This window comes from Bipolaris sorokiniana, assembly GCF_000338995.1.
Source record: "Bipolaris sorokiniana ND90Pr unplaced genomic scaffold COCSAscaffold_16, whole genome shotgun sequence".
Lineage (NCBI taxonomy): Eukaryota > Fungi > Ascomycota > Dothideomycetes > Pleosporales > Pleosporaceae > Bipolaris > Bipolaris sorokiniana.
The window spans coordinates 515,862-543,430 of NW_006911910.1; the positions used below are offsets into that span (position 1 = coordinate 515,862).

At 50.1% G+C, this 27,569-nt stretch overlaps 9 protein-coding genes across 9 annotated transcripts; 6 read left to right on the forward strand and 3 right to left on the reverse strand.

The window, feature by feature from the left end:
* Window positions 1-208: 208 nt before the first annotated feature.
* COCSADRAFT_203401 (uncharacterized protein) lies at window positions 209-2,103 on the forward strand (the record flags this gene model as incomplete). The annotated part of the gene is made up of 6 exons (XM_007706473.1): window positions 209-421; window positions 454-561; window positions 613-715; window positions 776-844; window positions 902-1,504; window positions 1,562-2,103. The coding sequence occupies 6 exons, from the start codon at window positions 209-211 to the stop codon at window positions 2,002-2,004; spliced, it is 1,539 nt and encodes a 512-aa protein (XP_007704663.1). The 3' UTR covers window positions 2,005-2,103.
* Window positions 2,104-2,370: 267 nt separating this feature from the next.
* On the reverse strand, window positions 2,371-4,080 carry COCSADRAFT_175505 (uncharacterized protein; the record flags this gene model as incomplete). The annotated part of the gene is made up of 5 exons (XM_007706474.1): window positions 2,371-2,618; window positions 2,842-3,504; window positions 3,556-3,610; window positions 3,691-3,819; window positions 3,868-4,080. The coding sequence occupies 5 exons, from the start codon at window positions 4,078-4,080 to the stop codon at window positions 2,371-2,373; spliced, it is 1,308 nt and encodes a 435-aa protein (XP_007704664.1).
* A 1,245-nt stretch (window positions 4,081-5,325) lies between these two features.
* On the reverse strand, window positions 5,326-10,686 carry COCSADRAFT_184896 (uncharacterized protein). The gene is made up of 7 exons (XM_007706475.1): window positions 9,203-10,686; window positions 8,972-9,154; window positions 8,846-8,916; window positions 7,178-8,796; window positions 6,957-7,121; window positions 6,268-6,904; window positions 5,326-6,215 (listed from the first exon to the last, which is right to left on the reverse strand). The coding sequence occupies exons 1-7, from the start codon at window positions 10,618-10,620 to the stop codon at window positions 5,743-5,745; spliced, it is 4,566 nt and encodes a 1,521-aa protein (XP_007704665.1). The 5' UTR covers window positions 10,621-10,686; the 3' UTR covers window positions 5,326-5,742.
* Window positions 10,687-12,606: 1,920 nt separating this feature from the next.
* COCSADRAFT_30437 (uncharacterized protein) lies at window positions 12,607-13,679 on the forward strand (the record flags this gene model as incomplete). Its single annotated transcript, XM_007706264.1, has 3 exons — window positions 12,607-12,667; window positions 12,720-13,346; window positions 13,411-13,679. The coding sequence occupies 3 exons, from the start codon at window positions 12,607-12,609 to the stop codon at window positions 13,677-13,679; spliced, it is 957 nt and encodes a 318-aa protein (XP_007704454.1).
* Window positions 13,680-16,107: 2,428 nt separating this feature from the next.
* On the reverse strand, window positions 16,108-17,367 carry COCSADRAFT_40835 (uncharacterized protein). The gene has a single exon (XM_007706308.1). It carries the CDS (start codon window positions 17,131-17,133, stop codon window positions 16,144-16,146), a length of 990 nt encoding a protein of 329 aa, XP_007704498.1. The 5' UTR covers window positions 17,134-17,367; the 3' UTR covers window positions 16,108-16,143.
* Window positions 17,368-18,324: 957 nt separating this feature from the next.
* On the forward strand, window positions 18,325-19,602 carry COCSADRAFT_175510 (uncharacterized protein; the record flags this gene model as incomplete). Its single annotated transcript, XM_007706476.1, has 2 exons — window positions 18,325-18,780; window positions 18,973-19,602. 2 exons carry the CDS (start codon window positions 18,325-18,327, stop codon window positions 19,600-19,602), a joined length of 1,086 nt encoding a protein of 361 aa, XP_007704666.1.
* A 441-nt stretch (window positions 19,603-20,043) lies between these two features.
* Window positions 20,044-21,070, forward strand: COCSADRAFT_347253 (uncharacterized protein). Its single transcript, XM_007706477.1, has 2 exons — window positions 20,044-20,396; window positions 20,475-21,070. Exons 1-2 carry the CDS (start codon window positions 20,163-20,165, stop codon window positions 20,859-20,861), a joined length of 621 nt encoding a protein of 206 aa, XP_007704667.1. The 5' UTR covers window positions 20,044-20,162; the 3' UTR covers window positions 20,862-21,070.
* Window positions 21,071-22,158: 1,088 nt separating this feature from the next.
* On the forward strand, window positions 22,159-23,555 carry COCSADRAFT_40836 (uncharacterized protein). The gene is made up of 2 exons (XM_007706309.1): window positions 22,159-22,617; window positions 22,672-23,555. Exons 1-2 carry the CDS (start codon window positions 22,272-22,274, stop codon window positions 23,409-23,411), a joined length of 1,086 nt encoding a protein of 361 aa, XP_007704499.1. The 5' UTR covers window positions 22,159-22,271; the 3' UTR covers window positions 23,412-23,555.
* Window positions 23,556-24,234: 679 nt separating this feature from the next.
* Window positions 24,235-27,554, forward strand: COCSADRAFT_40837 (uncharacterized protein). The gene is made up of 3 exons (XM_007706310.1): window positions 24,235-24,852; window positions 24,955-27,434; window positions 27,518-27,554. Exons 1-2 carry the CDS (start codon window positions 24,323-24,325, stop codon window positions 27,311-27,313), a joined length of 2,889 nt encoding a protein of 962 aa, XP_007704500.1. The 5' UTR covers window positions 24,235-24,322; the 3' UTR covers window positions 27,314-27,434; window positions 27,518-27,554.
* The last annotated feature ends 15 nt before the right edge of the window (window positions 27,555-27,569 follow it).

A 27,569-nucleotide genomic window follows, 5' to 3' on the forward strand; every position in this document is an offset into this window, starting at 1 on the left:
GTACTGATGACAACTTTGGAGGAGAGTCGGATGCAGTATCGATCCGAACCGAATAATTTGGGTTGATATAAAGATAGATGAAATTTACCACAGTTCTCACACACTTGGATTCATCATTTTTCAATCGAGCTTCGTCTAGCGTTTTCAGATACACCCACACCCTCTTGGTTACACAAGTCCATCTAAACGACTTTAGTTGTTTGACAACATGGAGACCTTGGAGTCTTCAACTGTCCTGTTTCCTACCAGCCTGCCTCCACTTGTCCTCAATCCTGTCATTACTTCGATACTGTTTGCCGCTGTGATTGCAATACTTGTTCTAAGTCGAAAAAACAGCAAACTTCCTCATGCCAACCCTCCAGCATGGTATGCTCCGACAACTATAAATCAGTTGGACGCTGTGAAAAACGGCATGAATATCGTGGACGATGCCCGAAGAGGTTTCCCGACAAGCCATATCGAATGATCAACAATAACGGAGAAATGATTGTTCTTCCAGCACGCTTTGCGAACACTATCCGGAACGAAGCAGGTCTAAGCTTTGCGAAAGCGTCCACGCAGGTAGGTTCTGTCAATTATCTTTATGAAGCAAAAAAAAAGCTAATTATCCAGGACTTCCACGGCCATGTTCCAGGATTTACAGCTACAGAAATCATAGACCATCAAGGACAAGTATTACAAAACGTTGCTAGAAAACCACTCACAAAACTACTTAGTAAGTTTGATGTTAATCAAAGATTTTACATAGATCGAGGCTTATAATGCATCTGTCTAGATACTGTTACCGAGCCCCTAGCTTCTGAAGCTATCTTCGCAGTTGACCACGCCTTGGGCAATCCCACCGGTAAGACTTTGGGTCTAGGCAATCATTTTGTGATCAATATAGTCTAATCTAAAGTAGATTGGCAAGAAACCCTCATTCTGGACTCTATGCTGGACATTATCGCACGTCTTTCGTCACGCGTTTTCCTAGGCGACAGACTTTGTCGCAACGAAGATTGGCTTAAGATCACAAAGGCATATACTGTGGACATGTTCCGAGCGGCATTCAATTTGACGCTCGTGCCCCTTCCTCTTCGATCCTTCCTTTCTATCTTTTCCAAAGAATGCAGAATTGTTGTTGGACATCTGAGGCGCGCTCAGGAGCTGATCAGGCCCGTAATCGAGGAGCGTCGTTTACTGAAAGAACAAGCACGTAGGGAAGGAAAGCCAATTCCACAATTCAATGATGCCATCGAATGGGGTGAACAGGAATGCAAAGGTATCAGCTATGATCCTGCCTCACTACAACTCACTCTATCGTTTGCCGCTATCCACACCACATCGGACCTTTTGTCAAAGATCTTATTACTCTTGGCCAGAGAACCTGAGCTAATCGAACCCCTCCGGGAAGAAATAATCCGTGTCCTGAAAAAGGATGGATGGAGCAAAACCTCGCTGTACAACATGAAGCTGTTGGACAGCACAATGAAGGAAGCACAAAGAGTGTTGCCTAACGAGCAGTGTAAGTCCTTGTATACGTTGTTTTCCAAAAACCATCCCACTGACAATGTATTTGAAGTGGCTATGCACCGGGTCGCAACCAAAGATGTACACATAGCGGAAGAGAACATCACTATCCTCAAGGGACAGTATGTTATGGTAGACGACACTCACGGGAGAAACCTACCCCCAACTGAGGACCTAGAGAAGTTCGATATCTACCGTTGGTTACGCTTACGAGAAACGCCTGAGTTTGCGAACAAAGCACACTTTGTAAGCACGAGCCCAGACCATCTAGCATTTGGCCACGGAATGCATGCCTGCCCTGGTCGCTTCTTCGCTGCCAATGAGATCAAGATCACGCTTAGTTTTCTTCTTCTCAGATATGATTGGGAACTGGCTCCTGGAACAACTGTTGAGCCGACTTCCTTTGGAATTAACTATCTGGTAAACCCGAAGAGTACTTTGAGATACAGGAAGAGAGAAGCAGAGATTGATTTGGAGGCTCTGAAGTTTGATTAGTAGTGTGGTGTAGTATCACGTGATCAGCCTGTGGGTATATATATTGGAATTTCTTTTCGGAGTAGACAGACTACCTTCTTTACTCATTAGAATACAGCGATTAGATCTTAGCTTTGTTCTACCAGTTCTATTGCGGGTCGCCCCTTGATCTTTTGAGCTCGATCTTGTATCATGACACAGTAGTTAGATGTACTTGTGTCAAATATGATGGATGTTTATAATCTATTGATCTTTTGTCTACAGGCCAGCTATGGAGAGGGGTGTCCACTAACTTCGCCGATCCGCGCACGGACTACTATAGTACCGCGTACTTTCCACTGGACCGTCACTCTATTGGTCCTTACATGTGACAAATTGAAAAAGTAACTAGTATATACGCTTCATGAGCAACGTCTTCGACGCATCCGGCGTGATAAACTTGGCATAGGTGATCTGGTCGTACCGCTTTATCTGATAGTCAGGCATCTTGAACTCGTAATCCAAAAGCAGCTGTGCCATGATAATCTTGATTTCGTTTGCGGCAAAAAAGCGTCCCGGGCAAGCATGTTTGCCGTATCCAAAGTACAAATCCCGGATGTTAGAAGAGACAAATTGCGACTGCGCTGCCTCGCTTCCTTGGCAGATTGACGCTCCTTGTAGTATCTGAAACCGTCAAATTTGTCCGCGTCGGAATGCACGCTTTAGTCGTAATTGAGCGCTTCGAGGGAAGTTTCGATCATGGTGCCTGCTGGAATTTGCTGGCCGTTGGATAGGGTGAAGGGCATTAGGACCATGCGTTGGAAAGCCGCTGCGGGTTTATTAGTGTATGATATGTCACAGTGAACTTAGAAGACTTACTAACGGTTGTAGGGAACATGCGACCGATTTCCTTCAAGACAGAGTCGAGCTTGACGAGATGTTGCAGAGCTGGGGCACTCAACTCTCCACCGTGAGCTGCTCGTACAGAGCGAACCTCCTCCTGGAGTGGCGCGATATATTCGGGCATGCTGGCGAGAGTATACAGGCAGTTTATAACCGTCGTAGTGGTTGTATGAATAGCCGCGAAAGTGACATCTAACTGACGCCTTACATGTTCATGCATAGTGTTCCCTTTGCCAGTGCTCATACTATAGTCCAACATCCACTGCATCATATCGTCGGACTTGTTCTCAGGTTTCATTCTTGAGAGGATAATGGGCGTGAAAAACTCTGTTGCGCGCCGGATTCTGTCGTTGAAGCGTTTCATTTCGGGAAGACGCGATTCCATAAAGGGTCGAAGCCAGGAGTTGCAGCGCTTGATTGCAAAAACTGCATCATTCAAGTCGGTGGTGAAGTTGACCGCGTGATCGAGGTACTCTGGATTTCGACATATTTCAGGTCCTACAAACATACGCCTAGATACCTCAGCTACAATGTTAGCTATTTTATCGTGAACATTCACGTTGGTCCAGTCTTTGCAAGGTGGTATCTCTTTCTCAAAGGCGATACTAATTTCCTCGGTAATGTCGTGATTCAGGCGTCCTGTGATGGAGTAAGCAACGAGACAGACAGCACTACGTTGTTCTTAGTCACCTAGTGCGGGTGTAAGACTAGCTTTTATGCAGTGAATCATGTTAAGATCAAGAGTCTTGTATTTTGTATATTCGAGCTCGAAAAGCTGTGGAAACTCAGTACATAATGTTACCACTGGATAGCTAGCACACTCACTTTATTTCCGGCTTCCATAACGTTCAGAACATCGTCGGGATGTTTTTTCAGCTCTGGTAGGAGCTTCGTAGGCAATAATATGCACTCAGGTTCGCCATTTACTGCAACGCGATATATTGAGTCTTTGAACTGTCAGCTCGTCAATTGTTAGTCACGCTATTGTCATAGATAGCCCGCCTTTTTGTAGGCCTGATGATACAGCTGCGTAGCATATTGTGCAAAAAAGTTATGTTCTGGTACGCCATTGGTGAAAGCAACAAACTTTGGTATCTTCCAAAGCTTCAATCGGCGCTCAATGTTTAGGATCAGCGCAACAAGTGCAACGAATAGAGAAGCAACTGCAAAAGTCTGCACCGCATGGGCCCAATTGCTGACCAGTTGAACGTTCATGTTGATCATGCGATGAGAAGAGGAAGAAGAAGATGATGATGAATGAATGAATGAATGAATGAATGAATGAATGAAGAGACGTCCCTTGAATCTCGCAATGATATATAGTCTTGCTGCATCGCCCTTCGGATGGCGGGTCCATCGATATCGGCTGCTACAAACATGAGTTCCTTTTACCATATCCATGGCTCCACCAAGCTGCGATGATAGGCGAATTGGCTCTGCGGAGCCGCCAACGTTAATCTAACTGTCGCTGTCGGCCCCACAACGGCGATGCAATGTGTCCATTTAGATGCTTAATCATTATTATAGACTGTCTATGCCCCCGGAGAGTGCCTCGAATTGCAAGTCGACTTCTCCTCAACGCGAAGAGAATATGGGTGGAGATAGCACAAAGTACAATGAGGACCTTGTGATCATCAGTACAGCGCAGCCTCTGTCTGTTTCTTTGAACTCTCTATATTATTACTTATCACGCCGTCCCTGACACTGTATCGAAAATTGAATTCTGAATTGGTCAATAAACAGGATTGAAAAGCTGAACAAACAGATCCTATATCTCCATCATGACGAATAATGAAGTGAATAATAGCAGAATCGAATCAGAGGGAAAGGGCAATGTTTGTTCGCGTGCCGGGTATGGTGGGAATGCAGCCTACCTCAGAGATTTCACAGGCAATTTTCGTCTCTAGTTCTAGTCCTACCATTTGAATTCAATACACACTACCGTACTACTACAAAGCCACAGTTTTGTGTGTGTGTGTGTGTGCCACTAGCAAGGGATATTAAAGGCCGGGGTAGAGAGTAGGAGCTATACTATATAGAGTCGTGATTATTCAGAACAGTGTGGTAATAGTTTACTGTAATAAATTGGATATAGAATCATCCGACGAAGAGCCTGATCATTATTTTAGCGCTCCCACTCACCAAATTTTGGCCGAGTAGCACAGTATTTCGGTGTAGCCTGCCACTATACCCTAATAGGAATAATAAGCCACACGGAACGGGTCGTTCTCTGTCCGGCGGCTCCTGACGCGTTAGACGGCAAAAAATAGTCCCGATATCAATATGATCTGCGCGGTATCCCGGATCCGCCTTCACCGATTGCCAATCAAACTCGCCTGCAAAGACAAAGAACGGCATAACCCTACGTAAGCCTCTCTGCCACTGGAAACAAGGGCTGAATAGAAGTGATCTATGTATGATCACCAAGGGTCCACCTTGTGTGCACTTCAATGAGTTATCATCAGTAGCTTCTACTACAGACCTTCACTTATTCACTCACATCGCTGAGCTATTCTTGTTCAAACTTTCATTGTTCCACCCATACATCTATTTGTATTGGACTGTACTTTACTTTATTTTTCTACAACTCATCTCTGGTTTCCCTCATGATGTTTATTCCAGAAACGCGGTAGGGGGGTATACACATCCGAAAATGCTCCATTAACAAGCGAAAAAAAACCCCCAGGTCGTAAATGAGCGCAAAAAAAACAGAGAAACTCCAGTTGTGTGTATGCTTACTAATACGAAGTTGTGGAAAAAGGTCCAAAAAGAAGAAGAAAAGTAACGAGACAAGGCTGATTGCATCAATCGCTGATGCAGGCAGAATACCCGAAAATTGTGTGCGAAAAAAAGCAAAATCATGTTTCATGTACTTCGTCATACGCCGTACGGTTGTACACTGGGTCCAGTCGAGACTTTTAAAGTGGGATCATCGGAGACCGGCTTTTTGTTCCCAAAACGGTTGGCCAAATCTTCAATTTTGGGTATAAGCTCACCAATTCGGAATGGCTTGCTGACAACATCGTCCATACCAGCAGCTAGCAAAGTAGCGATTTGCTCGCTGCGAGCGTTGGCCGTGACAGCGATGATAGGGACGTGGCACTTGAACTTTCCGTGCTGCTCTAGTTCACGGATTCTGGACGTGCATTGGAGACCGTCCATGACGGGCATTTCTTTATCCATAAGGACAACCGAGATATCGGTCGGGGGTGTGGTGGTAGTGGTGGGCGATGAAGGGGAGGCCCAGAATGTGGATAGTTTCAGGAATTCGAGAGCCTCACCACCGTGATTTGCAACGATGGTTTGTATGCCTTGGTTTTGGAGTTGACGTTGAAGGACTCTTTGATTGACTAGAGAGCGTTAGTGGTAATGCAGGAAGAATGAATAGACTTGGTAACATACCCAAGTTGTCCTCTACGATGAGTACCTTGATCTCCTTCTTTGGCTTTGGTTTTGGTGTGACATTATCCTGTTTTGGCACAATCGCAAAGTCCTTGGTTATTGTTTTCGACTGTGACGGTACAGGCGGTCCAGTCCTTCCCTTGTCTTTCGCATTGGACACCTTTCTTGACAAGGAAACTGGAAGAACTTCCAAAGTATCTTTTGGCTCGATACTCCTCCTGCACTTGACATAAAAGGCAAATGTACTTCCCTTTCCTGCCTCAGAAGAGACACCAATCTCGCCTCCTTGCAACTCAGTGAGCTCCCGCGAGATGAACAAGCCTAGGCCAGATCCACCATATTGAACATGAGTTCGTGGACTTGCTTGCGAGAAGCGTTGGAAAAGAAGTTTCTTTTCCTCTGGAGTTAGCCCTCGGCCTGTATCTTGGACTGCAAATTCCAAGTAGATTTCTTCTCCGTTTCCCCAGTCGGGGCCGCATGTCTGATCTACCCGTTTGGCCCGCATGGGAAAGTAGTTCACTGTAGGGTTGCTGCGCGCCGATGGACACTCTCGAGATGCTGAGAGAACGACCTTGATAGTCCTTGTTTCTTCGGTTGTTGTAAACTTGATGGCGTTCGTGGTGAGATTGATGAGCACCTACGCCCTGATTAGTCATAAAAGAAACTACTACATGCACTTTTCCGCTCACCTGCAAGACTCGCGACGGATCAATCTTGACCCAATCGACCCCTAAACTTGTGAATGAATCGGTGAGGAAAAACTCCATCTGTATACCGGCTGTTTGAACCTCGCCTTCAAACATCTTCAAAGCACGCTGTACGACTTGTAATGGCTGCGCATCTACTGGCGTTACCTGGTGAATATGTTAGACAACTCAAATCCTATTTTCGGAAGAAAAATCAAACGTACCATGAGCATTGCACTGTCGAGTTTCGACAACGTCAACACATCATCAACAATGCGCTTCTGATGTTGCGCACACAAGGCGATCGTCTGTGCGGCGTCTATAGAGTCGGCTACAATACCCGGCTCGATGACTTGAGATCCTGAAGCCCTAAAGTCGCCTAGAATAGTAGAAATCTCATCGGCGCATTGGAGGATAGCGGAAAGAGGGTTTCGCATTTCGTGACTCGTAATGTCGATAAAGTTCTCTTGTTGGCGCTTGAGCTCAACAGCCTCCTCCATCTTCCGCTTTTGAAATCCTTCGGCCCATTTTTGAGGTGAGATGTTCGTGATGCTACCGAAGACACTCTTGAGCTGCCCGTGTTCGTCCTTTTCGGGGAAAGCCGAGAACAGCACCCATGTGTCACTCTTTGTGCGGTCCCTATCTTCCCAAGGTGCTTTGAATCGGAATTCCAGATTGATGGGCGTAGTGTCGTTAACCAGCCGCTCCCAATGCTCAAGAATCAATGGTTGATCCTCATCTCTGACATATTCGATCCATCTATCAGTCATCTCGGGCTCTCGTGGCACTCGTGCGATTTCGTACCAAGTGTCATTGCAGTACGTTATTCTTCCAACATGGTCAGCAATGAACAAGCCGGCTGGTGATAACTCGGCCATGCGAGTGAACCTGGTCTCGCTTTCTCGGGCTTCCTGTGTGCGTGCAGCAAGCTGTGTAGAGAGATGGTATCTGTCTTCTGCCGCTAGCCGGGCTGCTCTTTGGCCCCTGCGTATCTCTTCTTCAAAAAGGACCACGGAAGCCAGTGATGTAGCAAGTTGTCGGCTGAGCAGCTGAACAAAGAGGTTGTAGTCATCATCATAAGGTCTCCTTGGATTGATGCCCATAATGAGGAAGCCAAGGATATTCTCGCCCGTGGTGGGGTGAATGGGACAGATGACAATCTCTCGGCAAGGGTCCCCGAAGCCGCGCCATTCTATTCCTTCCATCATGGAGGATGGCAAGTCATCCGATCCAATACTAACAACCGCAGGCTTATCCGTCTTCATGACCTCCCGGAAGACAGGCCCAAAGCCTTCCTGTCCGTCTTTAAGGTCAATCTGATCGGGCGCTGCTTGATGCCCAGCTGGAACGCCCAGCGAGCCCTCCAAGTAACACTGCTTTGAGCCGAGCAAGCTGCTGGAGTGCAGGGAGGATGAATCGCTATCGTTTTCGTCGTTAACGCTATAAAGCATGACTATCGGGGTGTCCAAGTCGTTTTCAGTCAATGCGAGAAGCACTTGATCCCAGAAGCCCTTGATTTCCCTAGCAGTTGCAGTCCGTTCGCCGACTTCGCGGAGCGTGAGCATGCGCCTCTCAGCAACTTTCCGTCTTGTCTTTTCAAAAGCCGGGTTGTAAAGACCCATTACTGTTCCATCCTCACCGACCATTGGAATAATGGACCATGAAAAATATGCCTCCTCGATGAAACCATTCCGCCATATGAACAGGCAATCGTCGTCCTTCATAGTCGCTTGACCCGTAAGGCGTGCATTTGCGAAAACGTCCTTGACCTCGTGCCAAATCTCCGCCCAGGCAACTCTGTAGCTCTGGCCCATGAGCGCTGGATGTTTCTGGCCTGCCAGGCCTAGTTTGCTGGTTAGAGAAAAGAGCAGTTCTGTCAAGCTTCAACATACCGATGTAGGCCTCGTTGTAAATGGCTACAAGCTCTTCACCCCAGTACATGGCTGCAGGATGAGGGCTTGCCCTGGCAATAGTTAGTGTTGAGCTGCATGGGCTCATGCACAGAATGGGACGCTCACATAATGAGGTTGCACATGGCGCGCAAGTCGTTAGACCAGTACTCAATGGGGCCCAAGGGTGTTGAGGCCCAGTCTATTGAGCGAGCGAATTGGATGTGTTTGGGTAGACTAGGAGACGGGGCTAGCCTGGTCCAATCGAAGAAGCCCATGTCGCGAACTTCCTCGCTCACCTCGTCATTTTCTCTATAGAACGGGTCAACGTCGCCTGCAACATGAGCTCGCAATACACACTGGTTAACAAATTGCGCAGATTCTTCAACCGATGTTAGGTTTATTCTGGATGGAAGGTCCGGCGCCATATTTTTGTCACCAAGTTTGGAGTAAGTTGGATCAGGTTGTGGTGCTGCTGCAATGGGGGGTCTCGATGCTTTTTGGGGAATGGCAGGCCCTGTACTGCCAAAGTAATCTTGTGTCTCATCGATCCGGGGTGGAGGTGATGTAAAAGTAGCGCCATTGCCTGATGCATGGGCTACTGCTGATAGCATAGGCATGGCAACTTCATCGGGCACATCCGTGGAGGGGAGGATTGTTGCAGGGGCCAATACATGGCCCGAGACAACGCGCAGTCGTTTTCGTAGGGTAAAACACGACCACAAAATTCCGCCATAATCCACTGGAAGAGGACTAGTATCGCTATCTTGCCCCTGGCGTGTTGGATCCAGTAACCATGCACGAAATTGATGTGTTGCGTTTACAGTCGAGCCTTGGGGCGTGGATGCAGGCGATTTGCCAGCCACCAGCTCCCACGCCGAAGAGTTTGATCGAAGGGCATTGTTGGCAAAGAGTATCTGCAAAGTAGTCGGTTGTAGGGTACGACTTATGGGTTCTCCAATGTCGACAATAAAAGTCGGTCGGCCATCATGTTCGAGCAGCTCAACTATGCCAATGGATGCCAGGACCCGCAATGGATCGCTCTTTTCTCGTGAATCTGGAGACGCTGTGCGCGGTAGACTGGAGCGCTCCGACGATCTTCCACTTGCGCCGGGTGGAGGCCCCGGTGGGCTCAAGCCACTATAAGTGCCTCTTGCAAGGGTGACGGTCTTGATGTTGCTTTCTTCATGAGTTTTGCTAAGCATGCTTGCTGCCGCCTCTGAGCTGGAAAAGCGCGGAGGCAGGTTGAGTGTGATGGTTCGCGAGGAGAAGAAGAGTGGCGACAGAGGCTCGGTGGGGAGACGAGGCTGGGTAGTCTTGGATAGGGTGAAGCGGTCGAGCGAATAGCGTAAAGGAGGGAGGGCTCTGCGGCGCTTGTGCAAGGGCTCGGTTTGGGGCGGGGCCAGTCGCGAAGAGATTGAGGCCAAATGGTAGTCGCTGAGGGACGGTGGAGAGCGTTTGACGCCGGCAATGGCAGGCGGAGCGAGCGCTGGCTGCGTGCCGCTGTGTGGTGGGCGGCGCTGCAGCGGCGCAGAGCCCGACTGCTGTTGTAGGTGTAGGTGGTGGTGGTTGCTAGGGGTTGGCGACAGGCGGGCCCATGGGTCGTAGGGATCAGGGAATTCAAAAGGGGAGTTGAGGGGAACAGGCGGTGGGTCTGGTGTTTTTGCGACAAAGTGGTGTTGTTGGCAAGTGTCTAGTTGGCGCTGATCGGGCGTGCGGTCAAGAGCCGTCGTCGAGTCATTCCCTGTACCTGTGAAGATTGAGCGCGGCTCCCTCATACGTAGTGATGCTGGGATGCGGCAGGGCAGGGCAGGGTAGGCAAAGGGCCGTCGGCGCGCCCTGGGTGGTCCGTCTCGCTACAAAAGTGGATGTCGAGGACGGTTGTCGTCGTCTTTGGACCGCGATGGCATTCAGGTCGACTGCATGCAGGCCGGGGGATTGACGTCGCTAGCGTACGTATTGCGCTACATGTACCAGCCCCGCCGAGGAAGATGTGCGACGACGGCGAGATGCAGAGGCGCAAATACGGTTTCTAGAGCGCTTTTTTTTTCAGACGGTGATGCAGCAGAGGTGGTGTCTTTAGGACGCGACACAAGACGACGCAGACAATGTAAATGTAAGTATAGATTGTGCCTCAGCTGGCGCCCACACAAAAAGAGTCCAGTCCACCATGGCCCGCAGATCTCGCTTGCCTGTCTACTTGCTTCTTAGCCAGGCCAGCAATCGCATTCGCATCGACGATGGCTTCTGAGAGGCGCACGCTTGGCGCGACATTTCTGTCTGCCATCCAAGGATGTCGTGGCCGCAACCACGGTCGCGGCTCTGGGATGACGGGACACATGGGATTTGAGAATGTCCTCTTACACCAATTCGGCTGACAGGAAGCCCATGATCAGGGGGTCGGCGATGAAGCCGGGGTTTCACTGTTGGCACGTCGCCAGGTCATGACATCATAGGGCCTGGGGTCTAGACCGCCGCCCGCCCGCCCGCCCGCCCGCGGTGCTGCCACTGTCAGTTTGCATGCAATAACTAGTCTTCCTTTGTCCGCTGTTGCTGTGAGCAGCCTGCAGCTAGAAACCAGGCCCTAAGCACATGTAATTCTGGTCTTGCATATTAATCACGACAATTCCCATGTTCCCAACGCAGCCTTGATGGTCGCCATTCCCACGTGCGATACCGCACCGTCCCGCACGCACTCCAGGGTCTCGTGCGGCGGGGCCCTTGTCATTCCGATTTCGTCCATACGCGCCCATAATACCACAAGCCAGCACGCGACTGACACTGCTCAGGCACTAATGACCGTATCCAGTCCACAAGGCCACAGTATGTATGTACTACATGTACCTGTTCATGTCCGTTGACCGCGCCACGCCTGTTGCGTCCAAGGCGAGCTGGCGCTGTCAACTGGCCACTGTCGCACCATGATGCGACATACTACATAGCACGCCCACCGCACTGGAATTTGCTGCAACGGCTTGTGGCGAGTAGGCGCCCGTTAGTCAGCCCCCAACGCCCTCTGCGTCCATCGTGACTTCCGGCCGGCTGCACCTGCCTCACCACTGGCCAGCTGTGGCTGCCGTGGCTGCCGTGGCTGGGTACAGATTAATCAATGGCGCATGTGCCGCTAAGCCTCACTCCATCTGCCACACCAAGCCTTTCCATACACCAACCCATGTCGCCCAACTCCCTCTACAACATGTCATTAATCCCGCACTTGCTGTTCCCCGACGCCCGCCAGCCGATAGAATCGACGACTACCATTGATCGGCATCCAAACATACACTCGGTGACACAACACTATACACGCCTATACATGCCGGTAGGTACGCATCCATGCTATTGCTCTCTGGCATAAGCAATCGCTGCAGAAACCCAATACCGAAGATACTGCTTTTACATACACATCGCCAAGTCTCACTAATCCACTCCTCACAGCATACGGGATCCAGGCTAACCTCCGCAAGTAGCAAGCCGGTTCATCCCCCCCACTTTTCAACCCGCTTGCCAATGGAGTCGTTTGTCTCTCTTGTGCATGTCGCCAACCGTGTACGCCCTGAGCAATCTGCTCCCATGCTCCCATGCCCCATGGAGCTATGCGTGCCCAGAGGCTGCCATCAGACGCCCCGCTGGTATCCAGCAGTGCCCACTTTCTTTTTCTTTAAAGCCTTCTTCCACCCCGCTCACACGACTAACTTCAAACTTCCTCTTCACCCCTTTCTCACCTTGCAAGTACTCGCCTATTTGTTTCCTAACATCTTTCCATCATGGATTTTCTCAAGAAGAAAATGAAGGAGCTGTTGGACGATGACGACAAGAAGCCAACAGGTAAACATGCTTTCATACACGCAGTCGCGATCCAAACCCTAATGTTATAAAGACTCTCAGAGTGCCCCTCCTCATGACTCGCACGCCGGCGCCCCCGGTGGTGCTGGCCCTGGCGACCGCTCACTGTCCGATTCATACTATGGAAACAGTGGTCCTCCCCAAGGTCAAGGTTATCCTCCTCCCCAAGGTCAAGGTTATCCTCCCCCTCAGGCTCAAGGCTACCCTCCTCAGGGTCAGGGATACCCATCCCAGGGTTACCCACCCCAGGGCTACCCTCAGCAACAGCCGTACGGTCAGGGTCCACCCCCACCAGTAGGCCCACCAGCGCCTTACGGCGCACCTCCTCCAATGCCGCCTGGCTGGACCCAGCAATGGGACCAGAACAGCCAACGCTGGTTTTACATTGAGCAAGCTACTGGACGTACACAATGGGACCCACCCTCCCATCTGCCACCAGGCCCATACGCTCCTCCAGCCGCCGGCGCACCCTACGTGCCCGCAGCTGGTCACGATGAGCGTGGCTTGTTCGGAAACACCCACGGCCACCAGGGACACGACTATACTGCTTCTGGCCAAGCTACCAATGAGGCAGAGAAAAAGAAGGGTCACTCTACTGCTATGCTGGCTGCTGCCGGTATAGGAGGTATCGCCGCTGGTGCTTTTATTGGCCACCAACTTGGTATGTTTTTCTTCTCTCCCTCTTTTTTCCCCCCAATTTTTGTCGCACAACTAACACTCACCAGCTGATGATAGCGACGACGAAGCCAAGGCTGCTGCAGCCGCTACCCCGGCTGCAGCGCCTTACGGTGGCGCTCCATATGGTGCTCCTCCTCCATCAGATCCCTATGAGAACGCTGGAGCCTTCCAAGAGCCTCCACCAGTTCCTACTCACGACGCAGATGGCTCCTCCATCTCAAGTAGCGACCGTGAGTCTCTGGAGGAGAAGCGCCAGGAGCTTATTGAGGCACAGGAAGAGTACCAAGAGGAGCTTGAGGAGGCCTATGATGATTAAACGCTGTGATTTTCCTTTCCTCTTCTCTCAATTGAATCCCTTTTCTCATTGACTGTACGACTTGGGTATAACACTAAGCGAGTTTGTAAATCGATCAAATGGAATTGCTTTATCCTGTCATTCAAGCACGTTAATGTGTTCAAAAGAAAGGAAGTAAATCAAATCCATTCTCCAGATCCATTGTCATTCTATTCGCGTGGGAAACAATAACAACGCGCGTTGAAAGAAAGCGCAGCAACCATAGCAGACACTGTCTGCTAAGAGAAAACACCAATCCACTCATTCACCCGCCTCTTTCCCTCCACCCCCTTCGTATCTCATACATATCCCATATCACACACACACGCGCCTCCTTCAACAACGCGCATCCATCCCATCCTTTCCCCTTCCTTTTATCCCAGCATATAACAAATCCAATCATCATCGCATGCGCATCGATTAAAATCAGGTGAAGAATCGCATTCAACCCTCGCACGGACGGGGCGGGCACACCTCAGGACCATGGATTAATGGAGAGGAGGGAGGGATGGGAACTAGCAGCAGTCACAGCAGTCGAGGCAGTCAAGACAGCATTCGCAGGTTTCACCGCAGAGCCAGCAGCAGCAGAGTGTGGCCAAACTACTTTACATCAGTTTTCCCGTTGTGTTTTTTTTTCGTTGCTGAAGGGAAGGGAAAAAAAGAGGCGAAAAAGAGGTAACTTACCAAGCGGTCAGACAACCCCTATCCTTCTTCTCCTCTGGTGGAGGTGGTGGCGGCGCTTGTTGGTAGTACATCTGTACATGAAAATGATTAGCATTGCTTGCAACACACGAAGAAGCGTGAGAATCGCGCTTTGAAATGTTGTTTTTCTAAGTGGAAAAAAGAATGGCAAACGTACAGGTTGCTGAGGAGGAGGTCCATATCCGGGCTGGGGAGGCCCATAGTTCATCTGTTGCTGGGGATAACTCATTTTGGTTTGTTGTCCCGGAGCGATTTAATGTTGCTCTGGACACGGTATGTAGTGACGTTGAATTAAGAAGGTCGCAGAGGCTTGGGTCGTGGCTGGTGTGGTTGTGGCTCAAACAGGAAAAGAGGCGAGTGCAAAAACCGTGAGGCGTTGAGGATTGTGGCAGAGGAAAGAGAGAGGGTCTCCAAAGTTATTTGTGGCACAGCAACACAGGCGCTTTAGATAAGTAGTAAAAGTAAGGGGGCAAGGATAAGCGGTCCCACGTATTCCTTCTTGACATCTTCCACACTAGCCACTCTAACTGGCTGTTTCGGCACTGCCGCCCTTCGCAACATGCTCGGTAAACGGATAGGACGGATGCGGTGCGAAAAGGGCAATAGGACTGTCGGTCTTCTTTTGCGCGCGCGCACGTACCCACTGGTAGCACAGTGCACAGCTTAACCACAGGCATTTGCAGGGCCGGAGAAAAGGCGGATGAGTGGTTTGTTTGGCGCCACATGCGTGTGGCTCTTTGGGTGCCTGCGTGTGGCAGCTGCTCAGGCCCCATGAGACATGGAGTGGAACAGTAGATGCAGAATCCTTGTCTTTACGCGTATGCAATTGTCTTGGGAGGAGGCGCACGAACTTGCGTATGTGCTTACGCCGCAGTATAGTACATAGATGGTGAGCGGAGCCGGTATTGCATCGTCGACATTGCGTTGCTAGTCAAATTTCCCATCTTACTTTGCTAGAGTACAACATTGGCTAATTCCTTTTTCTCAGTCAACGATCCATTGAAACAGCACACCGTGGTCTTGTAAGTAACTTGACAGTAAGATTGCTTGCTCGGAAACATGTGTTGGATGAAGTGTCGTTCACATATGCATGCTTGCCGTTCTTTCCGTAGGCTAGTGTCCATTTTGGCTTAGTTGTGGCGCTACATCTGCTGCTAGCGATGTCATACGAGGCTAATTGCTGTGCCGTGGCTCAGTCATCGTAAGTTCTGTTCACTTGGCATCTTCAGCCACAAAAGGCTCGTTGACAGAAAAAGCACCTTAATCATGTCTTTTTGCTAATGGGTATGTGCTTCTCTTCGTCACGTTGAGCCACACCCAAGAGGCGCAGCATGGTTGGAATCCGATACTATGGCGGTGCAATTGCGGCGTTAATGCAAGTGGCTCGGGCAAGGTCAACGCTAAGCCGTGAACTTTCATACGCCAAGATTACGCCAAGAACCGGAAGAGTTGATCTAAGTTAGAGCCACGAGACCCAAATGAGAATGTTGGTAAAGGGCAACTGTTCACGAATCTATGCGAATCATTTGCGTGTGGCGCAGACCACTGGTTTCGGTGATTCGAAAGTCATGCACCAAGGCGTAAAGCGTTTAGCAGTTGCATCCCACAGTTGAAAGGGCGAATCCGGCGAAGCATATGAGTTTGAAACCCTCCGCGGGTACATGCATTCGGCGGCATTATCTTGACAGCTGATTGAGTTCTGTCTTGGCTGACGCCTTCCAGCAAAGACTTTGTTCAAATATAGTTAAAGTTGCGCTGTTTCTTCAACAGCAGATTGGGCTTCCACTAGCCGGGGGACGAAGCCTCGTTCTTCTCTTCTCTTCTGCACCCACTCTCCGAATGGTCTCCAAATGGCCTCCTTCTCGGCAGGTGTCAGACTCGCAGCGAGGCCACTCGTGCTGGTAGTCACGAAAACCTTGGTCCCTTTCCAGGGATTGCCGTTGGCATCCAACTCTTGTTCACCGTCCTCTGGACACTTGCCCATGTTGTGTTTCTCGTCTTGCCACCCATACTTGAACTCATTCTTGCCAGGGTTCTTGCCATAGCGGTAACGCCATATTGCCTCCCAGATACCCTTACCAACTATGCACACGGCTTCTGGCTTGTATTTGAGGAATTTTGCATCGAGGCTGGCAGTACCAGCTGACATTTCTTCCTTCGAGAGCTCAGCTGCATTTTTGGATGGCCGGTCTACAATGTTTGTATTGCCCATGCAAAACAGGCCTGGAAGACTGCGATCCTCTTCAGGCTTCAAGCGGCGATTTGTCAGACCTGACGCGTGGAGTAGCTTCCAAAAGTGGTTTGACGGGTGCGCGTACGCATGCCCAGCAGTCGCAGTTTGAACACCGGGATTTGTACCAACAAACACGCATATTAGGTTTGGTTCTAATATGTCAACGAGGGGAGACAAATGGGCGTATTTTGATGGAAGGGCGTATTGGCCAGCCTTGCGCTTCTTTGTCGGCTGTTGGGTAGATCCCCGGGCACTTCCGACAGCTGCTATGGTGGCCGTTCTAGGGCGCTTTCTCGGTCGGTTGGAATTGGTCGATGTCGAGACTTCGTTCGATGTCACATCTTGTTCCTTATACGCGTAGTTGCTCAACTGGTCTTTAAAGGGTGCTGACGGAGGTGTTGCAGGTATGTCGTTTGGTTCAGGGCCATCGCCGTCGCTTAGGACATGTTGTGGCACTTTGTCATTCTGGTTTCTAGATTTTCCTAAGCGTGTCTGCGGCATCGCGCTTACACAGCTATAGAGGTGGGCTAGTTTGCAGCTCAAGTGGTTGTAAAGAGTTTGAGCAAAGCAGATAGGGATGGTGGCGCTGTGACCTTGGCAATGGTGCACGTGGTTCCGCGTTGCGCGATGACGCACACGCGTTGACATCCTTCCCGTTTTTTCCGCTTCTTATCAACGTTAAGCTTCACTCTAAGACTACAACTTCTCCACACCTACACATTCACGGAATTGAGCTGTCAGATGAATAGTAGTGTTCACTTCATCACGGCCATCTCAACACACAAAGCCGCTCCCTTCTAACCCACGTCAACAGAGTATGCAACATGGCGAAACAAGGGCCGATGCCAATAGCCCATAGCCAAGATCTTTTTTCATTACTCAACAGCTCCATATATTCATGAAGCTTTAATGCGTGTTGATTTGAATTTTCTTCCCTTTGGTTGGTGGGTTTACCATCGATAATTGGGTAACCCAATGACTAGGTAAGCCCGTTGGACACGCCAACCGAGAGATGTGAAAAACCAATTTCAGTTATTGTGTTTGGAAGCATGAACTAATCGCCGCACTATCTTGTCAAGAAGACGAGCAGCTTGACCCATTTCGCCTCCACAGTAAATCCTACACGTCGGTTTGGGAACATATGGAATACCTTCATTCAGTTATCCCAACCACCAAATAACAGGAAAAGAGACTCAAATACTGCTGCAATAGATCTTATGATGGCATACGGCGGGCAGCAATTTTATTGGTGCATCGAGAGCGTGAGCGCATGGTAGGTGCCTCGTGCGGCCACGAGGCAGCATCATGTATTACAAGTACATCTTTCAACAGGTTCATTCGCAAGAAGCTGTTGTAATCGCGTCTCTTTTGTAGTCTTCACAGCGTGTATATCACACGGGATGTTTCAAATGCCAGTTGCGACAAGGTCTCTACGTGCTGCGGTTACGACACGATGTTTTTTGGCCCAGTGCCTCAATAACAACGTTCGACACACGTGAGGCTTACAGAAACGTTGTACCGCTTCATATCTTCAATACGTCACGTATATGCACCTTCTCAGTGCATGAACCAGATAATATACAATATAAGTGCACGCCAACTCGCTCACTCTCGAATCACCATAGTGATCTTTCCAACGCTGTGCCTTTTCTTCGTCCATCACTCACAAAAATAGCTCCAGTTTCTCGCAAAATGACCGAAATCACCAGCTCCATGCCTATGATCAGCGACTGCATACATGCTGTTTCGTCCTCCCTTGTGGTCAAGCTTCCACCGTCTCAGAATGCCTGCCCAATATGCGTCATCACCTCTCAAATGGCCGCAGTTCGAGCGGCCCAGAATCACTTCTTGACGCGTGGAGGCGTCTTCGTGTCCAGTTCAGGCGACATTAAAAAGCACGTCATCGCTACAAGGTACTGGAAAAAGACAAAGATCGCACTAGCAAATACCATCATCAAGTTCGAAGACTTGCTCAAAGAGCCTGGCTTGCCAGTTGAAGATATAGCAAAGCTGAGTGAAGCACTGGGAGCATGGGACGACCAAAAGATATTTCTGAGTAGAGTGCCAGGTTTGAGGTGTGTTAGAGGGCCAGATACACCTGTACCGACCGAAGAGGATAGGGAACGTGCAAGGGTGTTCATGAACTGGGTACGAAATACAATGAAGAGGGAGATGATACTGAGCGCGATGAGAGACAAAGCTAGCTCGATACCAGCTTGGCCTCCTGACAAAGATCAACCTGGTTGGCAACTTGTAGAGCCAAGGTCATTTCCAGTCCCCTCCCTTATCTCAAGCCCACCAACAGCTCCACCACAAATCGATTTCCACGACACCTGGCAGCAAACACTCGTTCCTTTGTCCCCAGTCCTGATTCAATCTCCCCAGCAATCCTCGCACACCCAAAAGACGGAAACTAAACCGTTTTCAGCCTCCCTCACAACCACCACAACCACTTACACGTACCCAGCTACCACCAAATCCATCTTCAAAACCCTCCGCACCCTCATCACCCCGAAGCCCTCCGACCCAGCACAACAACCAAAACATGTCCGCATCTCCCCCTCCGCAACCATCTCCTCCGAGCACCTCTCCACCGCCAACCCCTCCCCCTTCAAATCCCTCTCCCGCACCTGCACCACCGCCCCGCACTCCGTTCACACCACCGCCGAGCACAAACGCCACAAATACGCATACTTCCGGCGGCACCCGACGTACGAGCCGGGAGTGTGGGCGTCAGCGGAGGGGTCCAGAAAGGTGAATACGAGTTTCTATCATGCGAAGCCGTGGGCGGTGGAGATGTATGTAGGGAGGGAGTTGAAGAGGGAGGAGAGGGAGAGGAAGGTTGCGGTGCAGTTGGGGAGGGATGGGCGGAAGTGGATGGTGGCGCTGGCTGAGGCGAGGAAGATGGATGTGCAGAGAGTGAGGTTGGAGAGGTTGGTTGCTTGGTTGTTGGGGTTGGGAGGTGGGTAAGGTTGCCGGGATAGGTGGTGGGGATGGGTGGTAGGGATGGGATGCAGGGGGAAAGGTGGAGGAGAGGGATCTAACGCTTGCCTTGCTGGTATGTAGTGTTTTGGCGTTGTAGGTATCTTGGTTTTGAACTGATGGCAATGCTCATAGGTTCTTGGTATCAGCAATGCGACTATGTCTCATGTTTACATAACACTGTAGTTATATAAACTAAACATGGCGCAATAGTGGAAGCTACCCGATTCGCCCAAGAGAAAGACTTCCAGTATGACTTTCACCTCAGCTGAGCATTTCCAGTCAATGGAGCGGGAAAAAGCTGGAGATATTGCCCGTGAGTTAGCACACAGATAACATTGTGAAGGAAGGATTTCTAATATTCATATAAAATCACACTTGGACAGTAAGACTCACATTTCTTGATATCGTCTACAACCAGTTCAACATAGCAAGATTAGAAAGCATTTCCGTTCACCGTTTACCGTTTACTGTTTTTGAGAAACCGAAATCCATACTGATACATCTTTCCTAGAACAACCCCCAGATAAAAGCAAAACAACTATACCATGGATGGACTACAGACTTTGCAACAGGAGAGCAGCGTTTCTCAAATGTTCAACCAAACCGGTAAGCACACTTACCACACCTTCCAAACCAACGAACTCCTAAGCACGTACAGCATCAAAGACCTCAACCGCCTGGTCCATGGCCCCAATATCCACGCGATAAACTGGACCCCGGCAGTAACAAACGTCCACACAGGCGCTACGACCACAGTCCGCCATCACTGCAGCCAAGGCGTTAACCACGCACGAACCGCCGAATGCTACGGCGACCTGATGCACCAGAGCTATTGTCCCTGTTGGGAATACGGCGAGTCCCACGGGTGGTACCGCTGCGGCCTGCAGCAAATGGTCATGTCGACCGCATGTAAAAAACATCGGGATGATGAGATGCGGAAAGTATTCGACAAGCTGCGAAAGGGCTATCCTGTATATGGGTGGGAGCTAAACAGACCAGACAGGGAGGAATCAAATGTATGCTCCGAGACGAAGATGGAAGCCATTGTAGAGGCGTCTAAGGCGGAAGAGGAAGAGCTCGAGAAGCAGATTGAGGAGAGGGGGGAGGTAGATGAAAGTGTTTTTGTGTATGCACAGATGAAGAAACGAGAAGAGGCGCAGATGAAGGAAAGAATGTGGCAGAGGAAGGATGAGAAAGAGAGGGCAAGGCTTGGGAAGCAAGGAATTTCGGAGCGGGAACAATAACTTGAGGTGTTCCTGAACAAGTAGGTATGAAATCCCGCGCCAGTCGCACCTCCATTTCCCGCAAGGTGAGTGATAGTTCTTATGGCGAACGAAATACTCTGCTACCCTTTTGGTAAGAGAATTTCGTAGGAACTGATAATATGGTATATATGAGAGTGGTCGGGGCGAGAATGTGTAGCCTCTGCTTTGTCCCAAGAACTAGAAACGGGAAACAAGAAATCGCCACGCTTCCAGTGCACTTTTGCGATATGCACCATGCTATTGGCATAGAAGTCACGGAGGATCTGGAAGACGTCGAATAGTGCTGACAGAACCCATGTAGCAGCAGCAGTCTCTTTTAGTCTAGGATGAGATTGTCTCGATCTCGGAGGCGATGGGAGAGAGAAGAAGAAGGATGATTCAAACAAGAATGAGGGAACCGGGAAAATTGGTACAGATTGAGGCACTCGTATCGAATAGGAAACTGAGACCAAAATGGTCAATGATAGGTAAGTCGTTGTTTAGTAGCAAAACCATATTATGATAAGGTGCGCGGTAGGTACGTCTGCATACTTCGTCTTGATATATCCTCTATGTAGAAGGTTGAGAAACTTCAAGAGCACTTTTTACAATGTGGTTCAGGCAATGGTCAGAACACATATGTGTTATACAAGGTTGACACTCATAGTGGGCTCTGGAAGCAGCTACAAATACCAGATGAATGCCAAGGCACTATGCCTGTTTGGGCAAGGCATTATAACAAAGAGTATCTTACAATCAGGCCTTAGTTCGCAAACGTGGTGCTGCAAACCGCCAGCAGCAAGTTTCCCAGTCGCAACCCAAGTGCCCAAATGGCAATTGGGCACAAAATCACGATCAAGCAATGTTTGGCTACCATGGGCACGGGACATTGTCTAGACTCGTCTGCTAACGGTATTGAGATCAAGGACCCACTGCGGCTGAAGGGTCAACCAAACAGTATCCACGAGGCTGAGCAAGCCTCAAAAATAGACCTGCCCTGCGTCCCAGCAATTGGGTGATGGGAGTGTGGGTATTTGAATGCCTCCAGGGGGAGGGATGGCTCGATACCTAGGGTCAGCCACAGCGGGGAACTTGAGGCGAATTTACTTTTTTCGAACAATATGCCTCGTCTATATGTGATTTAAGACTACTCAACAAAAGACATAGATACTTGGTAATCTGTCTGCGATTGATTTTGAGGAAATGAGATAGTGTTGTTGGAGGTGCAAGGATTGTGCGATGCGGTCTGCAAGCCGGCCGCGAGTTCGTGCGTGCTTACAGCTGTGCCTCAGCAGCGCCTCTTCTTGGAGTACAGCCCCCAAAGAGAAGCTGAATTTCAAGGTAACATAAGTACTCGTGGAACCCATGGTTTAGCTGCATACCACATTCTTCAAGGAGTCAACACAGACCATGTCTTCTGCAATTATGCAAACCAGCGTCGACGCGAAAGCCGAGGAGATACTCAAGATCATCGAACAATATGGTTTGAACTATGAGCGGACTGGCAAGTGGGATGGGTTCGAGACGTTCCTGCCGATCGTCAAAGGGCAGGTTGAGCGCAAAGAGCCCGTGCTCATGCTACTTCCTGGTTTTCCGTTCAAGTCTCCAAATACAAAGGATAAGGTTTTGGGTGTTTTGCCGGATCTAGGCGAGGAGCTTGCATTGAAGCATCTGGATGGACTCTGCGAGAAGATCAAGGCAGTCTATGAGTTTGGCGCCGAATGCCATATCACCTCTGATGGTCTTGTATACAACGGTATGTTACCCCGCGTTTCCCCTACATATATACGTCCTTGACTAATGGCAACAGACCTTCTCGGCGTGAGTGACGAGACGGTATGGAATTTTGGACAAAGCGTTCGACAGATGGCGACCGACAACAACCTCAATAACATTAGCTTCCTGCGACTGTGGGATATACTCCAGTATTCAGGAGACTTCCAATCCAAGGAATACTATCTCGAGCATGCATCCGACATCCGCAAAGAACTCAAGCGACAGTATGGAGACGCCAAGTTCGAGGCAGATATGGCGAATACTAGCACTAGCGACATGCAAATGACGCATACTAAATATCTCGAATTTCTAAAGCAAGACCTGGCGTTGAACGAAAGACATGTTGCTCTTTCTCCAGAGGATCAGGCTGCGAATATTGCAAACACGGCAAAAGAGATGATGGGTCGGTGGAAGGCCTTCTCTGCTGCAATGGCTGCTGTGCCTACGCAGTATGTGCGTCTGTCTATTCACGATTCTGGTGGAAAGGACAAGCTGTCCATGGCTGTCATCCCGCAGCAAGAAAAAGGTGCACTCGGGGCGACACCATGGCACTCGACACTTGTCATCGAGGAGGATGGGTCGATGCGCACTGTGCAGCGGTGCAAGGTTGATGAGGCCAAGTATCGTCTTGTGTATCGCGATGGGCGGCCTTATTGTTTCCGAGCTGTGGCGTGCAGCGGGCAGGATTCGAACCAAAGCTTTGCAGAGCTATATCCTAGTGGTCTCACGATTCGGGATCGGAGGGCAGTTTCTGACGATCAGCGGAAAGGCTAGGGCGAGGGGTAAAAAGGAATTGTGCACACCAAGGCCGGACTAGGAATGCTTGTTTGGTGTTGAAGATGACGTCTGGGTTGGCAGATAGAGAGATAGTTTAGTAATAGATGGATGAATGGCAGCGAATGTGCACGAGCAGCAGACGTGGTACGATTGTGTAGTGTCAGCGGGGCCGTGTCAGCGTGCAGTTCACACGCGGGATGCCGAGGACGATCGATCAGGTCATTGGGTCCGGTGAGGCTGCAAAAAAAGGCGAGGGCCGCCCAAAGACGTGGTCGAACGACGACGGTGCCCCTGTCTCGTACGCTCAGCCTGGTGAAGATCGGCCGATGAAGAGCAAGCGACCAATCGCTTGTGACCATGGAGGGCCGGTGCAGGCGGGAGACGCCCACGCGCATGCAAGAGATGTGTAGTACGCGACTCGGGCCTATGTGTGGTTGCGGGTGAGCATGACAAGGACGGTGGACGATGGATTTGTGATGGGACTCGTGTTGTGGTTGACAGCGTCATGCGGGTGTTTGGTTGTAGTGCATACGTGAGTAAGTAGTGTACGTATGCGTGCATGTACATGTACATGGACACACGCAAACACACGGTACGTGTACAAGTACAGGTACTTGGATTGTACTACAGGCACAGGCACGGGTGTGCGGCAAGGTTGCATCGGAATGCCGGGGTTCGGAACGTAGCCGATCGGAAGGGGCTTGGCAGGCGTGGGTGTGCTGCAAGGCCATCTTCGATTGCGGCATGCATGCCCGAGAGAAACACCGGCGGGTGTTAGGACTAGTCCATCATATGGTTGCAATATCAACGGGTCCCAGACTTATCTTCTCCAGCCCTCTGCTTCCTATGAGGATGCTGCAGCCTCTTGTGTGCCTTGTCATCTTCGCATATGCTCCTGTCTTGTGCAGATGCTGACCCCACCCCCGGAAGACGGAGGCATCGACTCTCCTGACAATGCGACCCTGACTGCGATTACGACCGACGTACAATGCGACTGGACCGCCGCCCTGCCACAAACTCCTCATATTCGCTTCTTCCGCAACACCGACTGGTCGCGCACTCGCCTCGGCCCTCTTGACAGCTGGAGCCCAACGCTGCGGCTCTTTGCGAGTTATGTGCTCACAGACTCGCGCGCCGCATGTCTCTGGTGGGGAGACATTTCCCACATGACAGCCATCTACAATGAAACATATGCCCCTCTTGCCGCCGGTGTGCACCCTGCCCTCATGGGATCCCTCTTTCAGGATGGCTATCCAGAGCTGTGGCCCTCCGTCAGCGCCTATTTTAAACAGGCAAGGAGCACCGGCATTGGTGTCGACTATAGTTCGGCTCTTTCGACCTTCGTTGAGCGCAAGGGCTACCGCGAGGAAGCTTTCTTTTCCGGTGACTTTACCCCCGTAGGCATGCCTGGCGCAGTAGAAGGCTACATCAATCATGTGTGAGTTTTTCTTGGTCGCACCAGATGCGCTCCCGTCTTGACAGTAGTAGTACTGTTGACGCGCAGGTAGCGTTTTGGATGCAGAGCTGATGTGCTCCCCAGTTACGAAGTAACCACGGAGAAACTCACCGAGCGCCGCACAAAATGCTTGAACAAGCTCGCCTCGGTCCCTCCACGGTCTATCGACACTGTCTGCTCGCACATCCTTAACACGTTGGAGACGAATACGCACGATGTGCCCATGGTTATGTTGTACAGAATGAATGAAACAGCAGGCTCCAATTCGCTAAGGCTGTATGGTCATATAGGCCTCCCCGAGGGCCATCCTCTTCTGGTGAACACGGCTACAATCGACAGTGAAGAAGGACTCATACCAGACATGCGACGAGCTGGCACAGACCAAACCATTATCGATTACGACGACCGCTTCTCATCTGTCGACTGGAAAGGCTGGGGCGCGCCATCCGAGAAGATCGTCATCATGCCCATCATGTGCGGTGGGCGTCTCTTTGGCTACCTCATCTTTGGCACGAACCCTTATCGTCCACACGACGAAATGTGCCAGCAGTTGATTCGAGACCTCAACCGCATGGTGTCGAGTCTCATGACTGCTGCAGTAGACTATGAGTCTAACAAGAAGCACCAGGTCCAGCTTGAAGCGGACCTCGCTTTCAGCGATTTTAAACTACGCCATCTCATCGATCATGCGTCCGTGGGCATGTGCCATGTTTCCTTGGATGGATATATACTTTGGGCAAACGATTATTACTACGAATTAGCTGGACAATCGTCGATCAATCACTCAGATAGTCTCGCCCTCTTCTTCGATGCATATCATGAAGACGACCGCGCAAAATCAGAAGAGATTTGGGAGTGTCTGCTCAAGGGCGATGACCAAGTCACCGTCGACCTCCGTTTGAAACGACTGTATACGCCTCCAACAGGCGATCCAGAACCAGCACAGCTTCAAGTCCTTGCATTCCCATACCGCAACGAGCATGGCAGCGTGGTGAGCGTCATGGCTTGTACTACCGACATTAGCCGATTATGCTGGGCAAAGTCCTTCCAGGCTCGACAGGCTGCTGAAGCTAGAGAAGCGAAAAGACAGCAGGAAGCCTTCATTGATGTGGTCTCTCACGAAATGCGGAACCCACTCAGTGCCATTGTGCACTGTGCTGATGCCATCACAACCGCGCTTGAAGAGTGCCGCGCACAGATCCCTGATATCCCCAAACCCTACCTAGATATTCTCAACGACAACATGCACAGCGCCAACACAATCATGCAATGTGCACACCACCAGAAGCGGATCATTGACGACGTGCTTACACTGAGCAAACTCGACTCCATGCTCTTATCGATTACCCCAGTTCCTGTTAAACCTATGAAACTCGTCGACTCCATTGTCAACATCTTCCAAGCTGAGCTGAAGACAAACAATATTACTTACAGCATAACACCAGATCCTTCTCTCTCAGAACTCGGCATTGATCATCTATGTTTCGATCCATCTCGGGTGACGCAGATCTTCATTAATTTGCTTACAAATGCCATCAAGTTCGTCAAACCGTCAAAAAAACCATCCATCTCAATTCGCTATGCTGCAAGCCGATCAGACCCACGTACCCTCTTTCCCTACGATATGTTCTGGGCAACTGACGGCGAAACACCTGCCGATGTGACTAGCAACCCAGACTGGGGTGATGGTGAGGAGATATATATGGGCTTCAGCGTAACAGACTCTGGTATCGGGCTGCAGGAGAAGGACATCGACAAAATTTTTGAACGCTTCAGGCAGGCAAACGTGAAGACGCACGTGAATTATGGAGGCAGTGGTTTAGGTCTCTTCATATCAAAAGAGCTTACCGAAAAGCAGGGAGGCGAAATCGGGGTTGCCTCTGTCTTGGGCGAGGGCTCGACATTCGGATTCTATGTCAAGACACGAAGAGTAGAACCCCAGCCTAAGATACTCAAGGAAATGTTCCAGCAAGTGGGAAACGCGGAGTTTGCATCTCGACAATTACGTGTGTTGCTGGTGGAGGACAACATCATCAACCAGCGAGTTCTCGGAAAACAGCTCAAGAAAGCCGGTTGCGATGTCACCGTAGCGAACCATGGTCTCGAAGCGCTCGATTCCTTGGACCGACAGATGTTTGACATTGTGTTGATGGACTTGGAAATGCCAGTACTCGATGGCCTCGAAGCGATGCTCCAATTCAGGAAGAAAGAACTCCACGAATGTCGGCCGGTAAGACTGCCCATCATTGCAGTAACGGCCAATGTGCGGAAAGAACAAATGGATACAGCCATGGCTGCCGGGGCAGATCGTGTCATGCAGAAACCTTTCAAAGCAGCCGACCTGGTATTTATGATGAAGTCATTGATACCGCAGCTCGCACCACTATCTATTGATCCACCAACACCAGGATTGGGTAGTCGGTCAAGTGCTCTAATACCTTGAGTATCAGAGGTTACCTTTGTCATCTCCGATGAAACAAAGTACCATGCCGATGACGCAGATGATTTCGTTATCTGTCTGACGATCCAGATCTTCGATTTAAGGTTTAAGCCCCCAAACCTTGGTACGTCTACCAAAACACGCTTACCACGTCTTCGACATCCCTGTTTTTGATTTCTCTACGGACTAAAGTCCTGACTTAAACAGCGGTGAGAGATATCAACGAAACATATTTATTCGCGTACCTATTCGTGTCAAC

Excerpts from the sequence above, each read along its gene's own strand:
- COCSADRAFT_184896 (XM_007706475.1), bottom strand. The coding sequence starts at position 10,620 with ATGAGGGAGCCGCGCTCAATCTTCACAGGTACAGGGAATGACTCGACG. Across the intron at positions 6,905-6,956 it reads ATCCGTCGCGAGTCTTGCAG|GTGCTCATCAATCTCACCAC; the intron begins GTGAGCGGAAAA and ends ATCAGGGCGTAG. Across the intron at positions 6,216-6,267 it reads CATCGTAGAGGACAACTTGG|TCAATCAAAGAGTCCTTCAA; the intron begins GTATGTTACCAA and ends AACGCTCTCTAG.
- COCSADRAFT_40835 (XM_007706308.1), bottom strand. The coding sequence starts at position 17,133 with ATGCCGCAGACACGCTTAGGAAAATCTAGAAACCAGAATGACAAAGTG.
- COCSADRAFT_347253 (XM_007706477.1), top strand. The coding sequence starts at position 20,163 with ATGGATGGACTACAGACTTTGCAACAGGAGAGCAGCGTTTCTCAAATG. Across the intron at positions 20,397-20,474 it reads GCCATCACTGCAGCCAAGGC|TCCCACGGGTGGTACCGCTG; the intron begins GTTAACCACGCA and ends GAATACGGCGAG.
- COCSADRAFT_40836 (XM_007706309.1), top strand. The coding sequence starts at position 22,272 with ATGTCTTCTGCAATTATGCAAACCAGCGTCGACGCGAAAGCCGAGGAG. Across the intron at positions 22,618-22,671 it reads TGATGGTCTTGTATACAACG|ACCTTCTCGGCGTGAGTGAC; the intron begins GTATGTTACCCC and ends TAATGGCAACAG.
- COCSADRAFT_40837 (XM_007706310.1), top strand. The coding sequence starts at position 24,323 with ATGCTGACCCCACCCCCGGAAGACGGAGGCATCGACTCTCCTGACAAT. Across the intron at positions 24,853-24,954 it reads GAAGGCTACATCAATCATGT|TTACGAAGTAACCACGGAGA; the intron begins GTGAGTTTTTCT and ends TGTGCTCCCCAG.